This window comes from Zerene cesonia, chromosome 9 (genome assembly GCF_012273895.1).
Source record: "Zerene cesonia ecotype Mississippi chromosome 9, Zerene_cesonia_1.1, whole genome shotgun sequence".
NCBI classification, from domain to species: domain Eukaryota; kingdom Metazoa; phylum Arthropoda; class Insecta; order Lepidoptera; family Pieridae; genus Zerene; species Zerene cesonia.
In genome coordinates this window covers 6061001-6074101 of record NC_052110.1, presented here as the reverse complement: position 1 = coordinate 6074101, position 13101 = coordinate 6061001, and the positions used below count along the sequence as shown (strand labels likewise).

The 13101-nt window shown below is 34.1% G+C and overlaps 1 protein-coding gene across 1 annotated transcript in view; it reads left to right on the top strand.

The window, feature by feature from the left end:
• LOC119828883 (tight junction protein ZO-1-like) overlaps window positions 1-6316 on the top strand; it is an 85480-nt gene extending 79164 nt beyond the window's left edge. The window contains exons 26-28 of the mRNA XM_038351176.1: window positions 338-413; window positions 1347-3799; window positions 5268-6316. Of these exons, the coding sequence (XP_038207104.1) occupies window positions 338-413; window positions 1347-3799; window positions 5268-5491 (2753 nt within the window). The 3' untranslated portion in view covers window positions 5492-6316. The remainder of the gene's footprint in view (window positions 1-337; window positions 414-1346; window positions 3800-5267) is intronic.
• Window positions 6317-13101: the final 6785 nt, after the last annotated feature.

Below are 13101 nucleotides of genomic sequence, written 5' to 3'. Positions count from 1 at the left end.
ATACATGCGAGCGAGCACGCACGTACACTGCTACATTAAACTCAACGTATAGGGATTACGTACAGCACTAATATCTGACATCACGCTTCAGACAATTATTATAATGTTGAATTAAAAGTTCGGGCATATTCAGAGTAATAAAATAATTCGATAACAAGACACATCTGATCTCATCTAGGTGTATTACTTAATATAGTTTATTATACTTCATTATTTTTTAGTAATATTATCAACCGCGACTTGAAATGCCTTAGTTTACAACAGTCATTAAAGATCTCTCAATATGGTATACTTACAATAATAATTTTGGTATTTTTAACATGTTCCAATACAATAGATCTAGCCGGCAGTCGGGAGCAACGTGGGTCAGCGTTCGAACTCTATAGGAAGCCGCAGCACATGCACAACTTGAGGTAAAACATTCGTGTCGACGCACTATCCATATCAGATACTCCCTTATACCCTTAAATATTTGCATGTATAGGAGGCGTCAAGTAACTAGAACCTTCCGAGGATTTGTTTGTCGTGGTTGCCATGGCAACGTATTCTGCCACGTATCCATGATTCCATTTGTTATAGTTGAAAAGACGTGGTTAAGAGAAGAAAAGAGAGGTTGCCAATACGAGACAAATTGTGTGTCATATTTCCAGGACTTTTTTGCGTTTTAACTACGTATTTTTACAGAATACGTTAAGCTTAATTGTGTTTTATCACCGCGTGCTCAAAAAACGCCATCTTGACTCTAGTTATTTGGCGCCAACTATAGACAAATCAGTCGAATCTCGAGCCCCTGTACAATTTGCTCTAACATGCAAACACCGATCGCTTCACATACGACTAACACGTTGGGCCACCGTATTAGTATGGTATTGTATGTGGTTATACAAATCTATAAATATTATATATTTGTAACATAATATATCTTTGTCGGGGCGTACCAGATGTATTTGAATAACATGTAATTAGAGTATGTTAGACTTGGTTGATTTTGAACGAATTAGCAGTGCGTGTCTGCATTTTAGTGCAACTTGTTGTCGAAAGCATATTGAATTAAGTTGTCACTATTTATCCTGTCTTCGCGCTTCTCTTAAGTTCTATCTGTCCTGCTATTGTCTAAGCAAGTTTATATATGATAGATTGTTTGTTCGCTTATTTATGGCATTTATTTCAATATGCTGTTCATTATCTCAAATATCATCTCTCAAATTTACCATTACCGTTCAGGACAATTCAGATTTTTCAATGTTAAGCTTAAGCATTCTTTAATTATTCGAACGTTGAAATGTCTGACACGTCCGTATATCCATCATGAGTAACTAAGTGGGTTTGGTTGTGGGTTTCCGCAGCTCATCCGATGCCATGAACTCCAGTGTGGAGCCGGACGAAACATTCTCGCCAAAAACTAAAAAGAAATTGTCCAAAAAGCCGTCGTTCATAAAAAATGCCGTCCTCGATTTATTCCGTTCGAAAACGAAACAGAAGGTGTCTCGACAGAAGTCATTGTGCGAAAGTGACTTGCAACAGAGACACGGAAACCAAATGCCCATGCTGAGACGAGAAAAGTCAGATTTAAGCGATGTGTCCATTCACATGAGAAATACGCACATCCGAAATCAAATGTTACAACGCAGTAACTCTTCATGCGAAAAACCTATGTTGAAACCGATACTGAAAAGACAGAGTTCCTTTTGTGATGATAGAAATGGCTCCATTTGTACAGTTAGAGATTACGAAGCCAAACCAGCTGTAAAAAGCTTAAGACGACAAAACTCTATGTGTGAAATAGAAACCGAACCTAAAGTTACCCCTTTGTTACGTAGACAGAATTCTCTCATAGAATATAATAGGAGAGGCATCTACGGACCAACATCAAGCTTTAATATGATAACCAAAATAGATCCGATTTACCAAAGACAACAACAAAACAAACATGAACCTTTTTACCCAACACAACCACTACCTCCAGAACCCATATACCAAAGCAAAGAACATGTAGTATATGATCCTATTCCTAAGCCTAAGCGAACTTACTCCTCCCTGTATGACACTTCAAGCGAAAATCCATATGCGACTAGATCTGAAATTTCAAATCAAAGTTTCGAAAGCCCGTATGGAAATCGCGAAACAGTAGCCATGCCATTGATCGATCCCTATGGCACGAGGGCTGAATGTATCCGAGAAAATCCATACGCGTCTCGAAATGAAGTACTTGAAAATCCTTATGGTACTAGACAAGATATAGCTAGAAAATCCGAACCAATATATAACGAATCACCCTACTCTAGCAAAGAGCAAATGTTGCGACAAAGAATGACTAATGAAAGTCCTTACGCAACTAAAGAAGACATGCTCAGGCAAAGATTTTCAGAATCCCCCTATAATATCAAGGAAGAAATGTTAAAACAGAGAATGGATAATTCTTATAATTCAAAAGAACCAATATACGGTAAAAGAACATATGAACCACCGCCTAGCACTTCGTGGTCAGACAGCACTTATGCAATTAGACCAGATAGACGGTTACATACACCTGTTAATTTCCCTGGGCGCACGTCTCCCATGACCAAATCTATGAGTGAACCACCTTATGTAAGCAGAACAGAAATGTTGGCTAGGATTCAGACAGAATCGCCATACGCTACTCGTTCTGAAATCAAATCCAGTTGCTCTGACACAAATTATAGCACACGGAATGACTTATTTGATATTCCCCAGCAAGTAAGACCAGCGTCAGCTGAGTGCACCTATGTTTCAAAACAAGAAATTCTATCTCAAAAAGCTGCATTACTAGCTAATAAAGAATCGACTTACAACAGTAAGTTAGAAGAGAAATTGGAGATAATAAAACAAAGAAATCAAGCTAAAAAAGAAAAGATATATCAAACTAGATTAGAGGCTAATGAAAGTGATTCAGTCAAAGGTAGGGAACCTATGTATGTATCAAAAAGAGACCTTAAAGACAGTGTTATATATGAGTCAAGTCAGGAAACAAAAGAAGTAATACCTGAGAGAGACCAAGACAGTGGTAGTGCTAGAAGTAGTCCATACGAACTAAGTGATGCTAATCATTTGTCGCGGAGAGAACCGGTGTATCAAACTAAAGCAGAAGCTTTGAATGGCAAAAGTGAAAAATTTCAGGAAATAGATTTTTCAAAATTGTACCTAACTGAATCGAAAACAGATGCAGAAAAGGAAAAAACAAAGAATTTGGAGGCAAATATTTTAAAAGGGGAAGCGGTTTATGCTCCTCGACTGCATGGAAAAGCAGAACATATTTCTAACGCGCTTAAAATAACATCATCCCCTGTACCATACGAATCAACTACTTCAATGGAAACTCAGTATGCATCGGAATGTAGTATGAATTTTGAAAATAAGCCTCAAAGCACACCATATACCTCACAAGATCTACAAGAAAGGACGAAACCTAGTAGATCGGTGACATTCTGTGAGAAAATTGTAGAGAAAAGTGCTGAAAACAGCCAAGACACATCCGAAAACACATCAAATAGTCGAAACGAAACCACTATAGTAAGCAATGATAACACAGTTGTAAAGGTAACATCTGAAACTGCCGAATCGGATGAAAAAACGGAGGTTATAGAGCCCGACGCGCCACACACTACGTGGGGTATATTCGATAGCGAAGGAGGCATATTGGAGGACAGGCACTGGGGCGTATCACTTATAATTCCTCCAAAAGCAATAGCTCCGGGGATCAAGCAAAAGATCTACTTTACGGTGTCTGACCCGCGATTGAGTCAGCGCGTAGGAGGACCTCCCATCGACATGGATAACGGTAAAGCTTTTGCAAAACGCACGCGTTACCGTAGATCGTAGGCTGCACTTACTAATTGGCATTAACGTTTGCGAATGGAATATGCGCGAATGGGGAATTTGACCGCAATTTCAGCAATGTGAAACTGTTTGCGTAGCGTAGATGCATGTGCGTGTGGCATGATATATATGTATCATATTTAAATAGCTATGGTTGTTGGTTTTAAATATTACACTTTTGTTAAATACACCTTATTCGTATTTGTAAAGAGTTCATTGTCATTAATAAACAAAACATTAACTCCAATTGTAATTTACGCAGTTTCTACCACACAATACACTCGTACTTAAAGATTGAGGAGAGACGGCGGCGGCCATGCTGCATCCACCAGACTGTCAAATCGTATGTTCAAACATATGTTTGAAATTTGTGCACTGAGCATTGTGAGAGTGTGGTAGCACCTTTCCGTTCTCATTTATTGTTTTTGTCTTACTTCAAGCACTTAATGTTTGTACGTGTGTGGTAGCACATATAACATCATTTCTCATGTAATTGTGTTATATTTTTATTTTTTTTATATAATCAGACCCTTCGTTTCTTAAGTGTGTAGAAGCACTACTATGGCTGATCATATCATACCAATTTTATATAAATGACTCTGACTCTACTTCGCTATCATATATAACCTCATTTTTAATGTTTATTTTTTCTATAGCAATTATCTATAAGAAATATCTCATTTTTAGTCGTTTGTGTTATGCTTTGCATGTTCATTAACATTAATATGTTGCGATTTGTGTTTGTGTGTTGAGTTTTTCCGTTTTTTGTTCTTTGTCACAGTCATTTTAATTTCTACAATTATAATTTTTCATACATTTTCTTTGCAGTGAAATCTAAAATGCACAGTAAAATTTTAACTGTTATTGAGTTATTAATATAGTTTCATTTTTAGTACTACAAAAAATTTATCACTTTCACGATGTGACAGAAGAATGATATGTAATATTTCTAGAATGTTCACGTTGTCTTCCATTTATCACAATTGACGATCTGTGCATATGATTCCACAATAATTATCTAATACACACTATAAAATTAAAATTAAAAATTTGGCATAACTTCGCAGCGGGCTCGTTGCATACAGCATCCTTAATAGTATAGTGAAATCATAGAGAGAGCTTCGTGTGGCATTCTATGCGTCTATCACCATATTAATGATTCGTCAAAACTGTGTCGCAATTAATCTTCCACCATCCGCCACTTTACGGGTTGAGTCCAATACGTGGGGCTTAAAGAGACAATGACTAACTTTTATTGAAGACGATTTATGAGTAGCATTTTGCCTACCTAGACGATAATGATAAGTCAGGGGACTTTTAGGCATATTATTCATGCAAAATGCCACAAAAGCCGCTCTATTTTCCCTCACCCGTTGTATCCGCTCGAGCCAGCCGCGTCGCACTTCCCAAATAACGCAAGCGTCACGTAGGTGAAGCGATGCTGTCCCCGCTGGTGATGTGCGGCCCGCAAGGGCTGGTGTTCCTGCGGCCCGTGACCCTGCGCCTGCCGCACTGCGCCAACGCGGTCCCCTCCCTCGGGCTCACCATCAAGGCGACGGACACGGAAGCCCATCTCACCACCGACTGGGACCAGATACACTTGCCCGCGACCACCACGCTCAACACAGTCGCCGTTAAGGTCGACCACTTTTGATTGACTTGCTTTTTATGGCGACGTAATTTATAAATTGTTATCGTGAAAACTATGAGTTATAAAGGAAACGTTTTAAAGTATGTCAGTGTGTATAGTGAAATTAAAAGTTTTAAACAATAATTAATTTTGACGTTTGTGAATTTGGAATTTTATAACAGCATATTTTGGAAATGTATAAAACATGTAGGATTATTTTTGAAATTACGTCAGTAGCGGTGGTCGATTCTACATTTTATATAATTAACAACGGACTTCTTTTCTAACGATCGAATAATGTATAAAATTACCTACTTGTATGTATCTTATTTGTCCGGCATTTATTCCCACCTATATAAGTTGCAATTCAAGTTAAATCGTAAGTTAGTGGTGCTAAAGCATAGAAATTATGCGTAGAATAAACCTTACGAATCTCTAGAGTTTATTCGAATAAAATTTAAGTGTAAAGAGAGCATGCGTTGTCTCTTTCGTTCATATTAAAAGAAGGAGATGGCATGATTGTTGCGAAGTAATGGAACTTTTAATAGTTATTCGTTTATTTTAAGACTATAACAATTAAGACATGCCTTACCATAACCTACGTAATCCTAGTTTAAAATAATATTTTCATTGTAATATTATTTAATCGATGTACGTGTATTTTAGCAATAATTGTTAATTATTAGCACATTGAAATTATCACTTTTGGCTTCCGTATATAAAGTGTTGAAATATTTTTTTATTACTAATTGTCATGAATGAGAATCACGTAATTGCCTTAGCGGCTAGAGTCATATTTAACGTTTAAGTATACCTTTAATAATTAATTAGTAATAATATGAAATCAATTGTATGTAATGTTTTCTTGTTACTAGTGATATTATGAATTTACCTTTGACCCAACTATTAAATTTTATATTTACTGAATATGTGTGTTTTATTTTTTACTAATTATCATTTTTCATATGTTTATAGAATAGAAACGTATATCACATACGTACGTTCGTGTAACTTCATCAAGAATACCGTTAAAAATATTTCTGAACTGATTTTGATGATACTTTACATTTAGATAGCCAATTTACCATTATAGAAATATGTACTTTATTTTGTCCGCGGGTGAAACTACGCAGAACAGTGAGTATGGAAGATACTAACAGGGGCTATTTTATCTATTCTAATATTATTAAACTGAAGAAAAGAGAATCCACAAAATATATGTCGAAAGAATATTTTCAACAAATAAATCAAACACTTGTTACAATTTAGATCTAAATATTAAAAATAAGAAAGCTACTGAACCGACTTTGAAAAACAAGTTTACAATTATAATGAAAAACATTGTCGTGTCGTAAATTCAAAAAATTTACTTTATTCTGTATTTAAGGACGTCAAAGACGATCCTTTCAAAATATTTCACAATTGTTTTCGAAATGATTTTTCCTTCAGCTTGGCATAACTCGTTCTAGAAAAATCTTTCTACTCCCAAAATAGAATACGAAACTTTTGCATTCTATTTTAATACTGAGAAAATGGTAAGCTCATAGTCCATGGGTCAAACCATCGCTTCATCAGCCACCAATTATATTTACGGATACTTCATTCACATTTGTTTGTCATGCAGTAATTACGAACCCATTACCGGGTCACAGTTTAAGAGTTCGCGGCAATGTGGTGGAGCAATCGCCTCTGCCTTTATCATTGTTCCTAAAAACATCTTAAGACCAAGGAATAGGGTTCAGAATCATTTCACCGAACCATGTTTGTTATAATTAAATGGACATGTCTAAGATGACATGGATACGGGAATGATCTTAGTGATGAAATACGTGTCTTCAGATAAGAGTGCATCAATGCAATGTATGAACGAGAACGAATTGCAGTCGATTGAGCAAGTCATGAAAACATACAACTTAATTGTTATCTCAAATAGTTTGGTTTTAAGATTATGAAAATCGATGTAATTTTTCATGTAACTCGGATTTTGTAATCTTCCTTATTGCTGTGGAGACAATGATTATAATTAATGCAGAGTATAGAGCACAGATACCATAATACTAGTACGAATATAATTATTAATCTTCATAACTTAAAACTTTCCGATGACATCAATTGGGACCTTAATTGTACTTATTATTCTGCGGCCTTACTCTCTAGCCAGCTAGACGTGAGGAATCATCCCTTTTTCAATGGAGGAATTCCGCCTTCCGCCTTCGACAAGTTCAAACGTCTCTAATATTTAATCTCAAAACAAAGAAATATCAAATCGGAAATTGTTTAAAATGATGACCCATGACAGCTTTAAGCTCATATTAACGTAAACATTTTGCTACGCTACCATAATAAAATAAAAGTAATAATTTGAAGTTAAGAGTATTATTATTTTACACCACTTCACGCTCATAAATTCAATAGTTTATTTGTAACTTAACTGTTAATTTGTAAAAAAACTTCGAATTACTCAACCGATTTATATATAATCTATTACTTACTCTGTAGTATAGAATAAATAAACTAATGTTAATGCTGTTTTTATCCAGTCGTTGTCCACCTAAGCAGAGCATGGACAAGTGGCTAGTACAGCGTACACCTAAGGCAAACTGCAGTTCGCATTGAAGATACATAACATACCCATTGAATAAAATGTGAAATCACTAACTCTTTAATCCTGCAATTTATAATAAAAAACTAAATGATGCTCAAACAGGACCTTGACCTGTCGGCCTGTTCATGTAACCGCATTGTGCCCATAAGTTTTCATCTCACGCGATTTATTAAAGCCAAATTTATGTCTGTTGACTCTTTAGAAGTTGTGATAGAATCTAACCTTTTGACGTTTGCTCTGAAATAGCTATGAGACAGCGATTTTTGATAGGTCTAATTTAGATAGCCAGTTTCGACTTATTTTTTTACAATAAACTCATATCACAATATCATTTTAATAAGTGACTTTATTCAGTAATTGAATGGAAACAATTGCATTGCGCAATTTAAATTGCATGCGCCAGTCGTCATTCCATTTGACGAAAACGTAGATTTTTTTCTGGATAAATTCTAAATAGCTCATAAAGATAAATTATACAATTTTCCCTAAACCATCATAATAAACTTAAATTATTGTACGTCATTTTCGAGAAATCGAGGTAGGTACATCTATTTTAGAGAGTTAAATCTCATTAAAACTTAATTAATCCTTTGTTATTTATCGATTGAAGCACTGAACAAATAAATTAGAATTTTCTTATCATTCAGGAGTTTATAAATTAGCTTTGTAGATTTTCAATCGATATGGATCGTAAAAATAACAAACTTTCTAGTCTATCTAGATCTGACTGGCTAAAATTAAAAATAATCATCTCTCTTATTACAAGCAATATTTTTTGACATTGGTATGTAGACAGACAGTTTTTGAGTGCTTTTGCAAGCTAAGGAAATCTATAGGTATCTATAGTACACATAAAAAATAAAATTTTGTTTGTTTGTTTGAACGCGTTAATGTGAGAAGCTACTGGACCGATTTCAAAAATTATAGGCATGTACGTGATTCCTGTGTGCTATTTATTGTATGCTAATATACCATCACGGGTGAAATCAGATCGAACCGCTAGCGATATTAAATAATAAGTTATCGGCTTAAACAATATAACAACATTTTCATGAAAATTCCAAATTTATTAATCTTGAAGTTGGATGTATTGAAATTGCATCTCTCCATATAAAAGGAACATACACTAATTACAAAAAATATGTTTTTTAAAAATTACGACAAAGCTTCTGTTTATGTAATAATGTAACGCAAGATGAGTCAAATATTCTAATTTCTTAATTGCTCTAGTCTTCGTAACGTAGCTGGGAAGATTTAGTTTTAAAATATGATATCGTGAATATGATAAAATACAATAATTACTAATTAGTATTTATTTTATGATGTTAATTATTATTTATCTATCTTTACTTAGTTGATATTATCAAATATTATGATATAATCATTAAAGGAATGAAGTCTTCACGATTTCGCTTATGTTTTTTTATTTCCAAATACATTGAGAACAGAAGAAGTTATTATTTAGAAAAAGAGTAAAAATTTAGGTACGCCCAAAGACGATTTCATACGAAATAAAACAGAAATCACGTTTTATTTGAAATATGCGGTAACATGCGAATAAGCCGTAGATTATTTGTATAAACAACAAAGGCACTGCAACTGCAACAATATTATATGGTTATAATCTTGATAAAGTAAGCAATGTCCACTGGCTTAACATATTTTTATGACCTCTGCCCTCATCTTGTTATTTAATAGACATCCAGTCTGCATACTAAGTAATCATCGTTACCTAAGGCCTAAGGTAACAATGCAACTTTCAAATAAAATTCGTTGAATATAGTCATGCAATTTTATTGCATTTCTTAACATTCCAATCGTCTAATCATATTAAACTGTTAGGAATCAATTAATATCTGAGAATATTTTTTAAACTTCGGTATCCAAATTCACAGACAAAGACTTGGGTTTGTATATTATTAAAACCAGTTCTCTGTTTTAGCTGCGACAGCAGACATTCGTATAATTAATATGGACATAGATATAACATAACACTATACGTATGGATTACTCACCTTTCTAGCTATATCGAGAACAAAACTATTTAATATTACGTTCATTGTGTCAATCATCAACCAATTTTTGATTACATAAGGAGGAAATCAAAGGCAAGTGAAGTGGTACATACTTTAATGTCAAATTTCCTTAGTATCCGTTGGGAGTCATAGGGTCTGTATGTACTGTGTCATAGGTGAGAGATAATTTGAACACGTGACGCGATTTGCGTACAAAACGCAAGTATCTTCAAGCAACGTTTTTAAGTGATTTGACAAGACGTGCTCTAACGTTAACTACAGATAACATTACAGTAACTAAGGTTAACATAACGATTGTCCATGCAATTATAATTATTTTTCGAAAAGAAGTAGCGTATGTGTTGTATTTAACAGGGAATGTGTTAATCAAGTGTTGAACCTGTGGGCTCAGTTGCCCGCTGTGACAAAAAAAAATTATACGAAAATTTATTATAAATTTTTTCTGCACAATCAAGCAGGAAGATTTCTCATTAACCGCTGCTATGCTCGCATACTTATAATTACATCGTATTACATAGTTCATTGCCTATCAATTATAAAATTTCTATGTTAAGTGGCATTGACAATTGAATGGATTGTCTGGTGTGCGAGAATAATCGAAAAAATCGATACCGGCGCGGATATCGATCTATTGTTCAATTGTTTATGCTCGAATGCTTTATACAAGGTACGTAAGATCTTGTTTGGGTACCGCAGTGTTGAAATATACTTACTGATTTCAATGGGCAGTGGATAATATGTTACGTGATACTTAATTAAGTTTAAAAGGTTTTTGTTAACTGAATTGTTAATTCTGAATCAATGCAAATTTAAGAATACAGGCAATAATTGTTGATTTTATCGTATAAATATTGTTCAATTGTTTCAGCATGTGTGGTGTAACATTAATAATACATTTGAGATATGGATTAATTAATTTCTAAGAATAATTTTTCTATAAGTAATATAATTATTGACATTTTCAGCAACGTTACCATCGACAAAGGAGCTGGTTGGTCGTCTGATGGTAAGCGTACCCACCCCTCATGAATATTTGCAGAGGCGTGAGGTCGTATGCGTGTTACGCCTCTACATATGGATTGTCGAATTTAATTGGAAAGGCATAAAGAAAGATAATTAACGAGAGGATTAAAGGAAAAAACTGGGAAGAAAGGAAAAGGATCCTACGAACTTCATAATTGTTTCCTTTTTTTGAAAATTATAAAATATATAGGCATTTTTCTTTACATACATCATTAGATTTTGTCCGCAGTTTCGCACGCATTTATTCGCAGCAGTTTCATAGATCTTATTATACATATAAACCTTTCTGTTGAATCAGTCTACCTATTAAAAAAACCGCATAAAAATCCGTTGCGTACTTTTAAAGATTTAAGCATTCATAGGGACATAGGGACAGAGAAAGCGACTCTGTTTTATACTATGTATTATATGCTCATACATAACTCCTTGAAAAAAAGTTTTGTAATAGTTTATGTAACACTGCTTTTTCCCGTATAAACTTAAAACTTTCAAAAACTTTATACGAAGCATTGTTGACAAGTGAGTCAATGTTGATTTATGGCGCATAAGAATATCAACCTAAGCGTTTAATTAGATACTGGTATAGGTCAGCGAAAAGCAATCGCTATTTAGCTAAAGGGCGAAATTAAGTCAGCAAATTGGATCATACAACAAGTCGCATTACGTTGTTATATTTGAAAGGTATTTACACACTGTGGGACATAGAAATTGTTCATTTTTAAAAAGGTTTTGTAAAGGGGAATACAGAAGCTAAATGAGTGTTATAAAGAACTAGCGCTCCGTCCCGGCTTCGATAATACATGTTAATACTTATACGAGTAATCATTCCGATTCTTTCCCACATTATTTTTCAAGCAACGTATTGTTATATATATATATATATATATATATACTATGTTTACATATTCAATAACATTGATTAATTTTTGTATTACCATCAAAAAGTTTTTATATAATCGCATTTAACTTTTTCTGATTCTAATAACTATGCGTGTAATGTGTGTACGTACGTACGTACGACCTTGTGTACCGACAGAGGCACCCGAGACCGACGATTGTTTATATGTTTGTGTTCGTCATTTTAGCTCTTGTAGTCCCCTTATTTGTGAACGACAAATGGATCTTGTGTATTAATCTATATTTTATAATACTAAAAAGGATCTACTTCGAATATCAGATTCAAAATATGCCAGTTTATGTTTCTCATAAAACTACGAAATCAAGAAAATTAAGTATTATATAAGGCTGGATATAATTTCTGAGATCATTCTTCGTGACTTTACAATCCTTAAAACTTATTTACTCCTGAATAAAGCACCTCAATTGAATAATGCCTATAAATTAACCATGCAGCATGGGCGTAAGCAAGGAGGGATAAAATAACTGCTTACACCAAGTCATCTACAATAGCGAATGATAAATTGTTATAATTATTATAACTAGAACAAATTTAAATATCACACGGAAGCTTTAAAAAAAAGAATCATCAAAATCGGTTAATCCAGTCGAAAGTTGAGAAATCCAAAAATACAGTACAATTGAGAACCTCCTCAATTTTTTTAATCGGTTAAAAACCAAAGCATTTTCTTTATCTAACTGTACAATTGTTTTCTTGTGTTCGCTTGTACACGAGTATTATACGATCAGGCTCGCTGTAGTGTTCAAAATGTCGGGATAGATAATATAATAAATCACGTTTGAAATCCATTAAAAAGTGTTCAATTTCTAAATGTACCATTGTTCCTCAAACATTTGCGTGACGATCTTGACATTTACGGTAATTTGGGAGATGCTCACATACACACATGCGACATGTTATTAACTCTAAATTATATATATTATGTAGTGTTTTATAAGCACGATAGTTTGACACGCGTTCCATGGGAACTCAGTTGCCATGGAAAAAATCAATTGAAAGATGGATTCTTTAACCTTTAGATATTTTATAAGTAGCCACTAGATAGACTCCG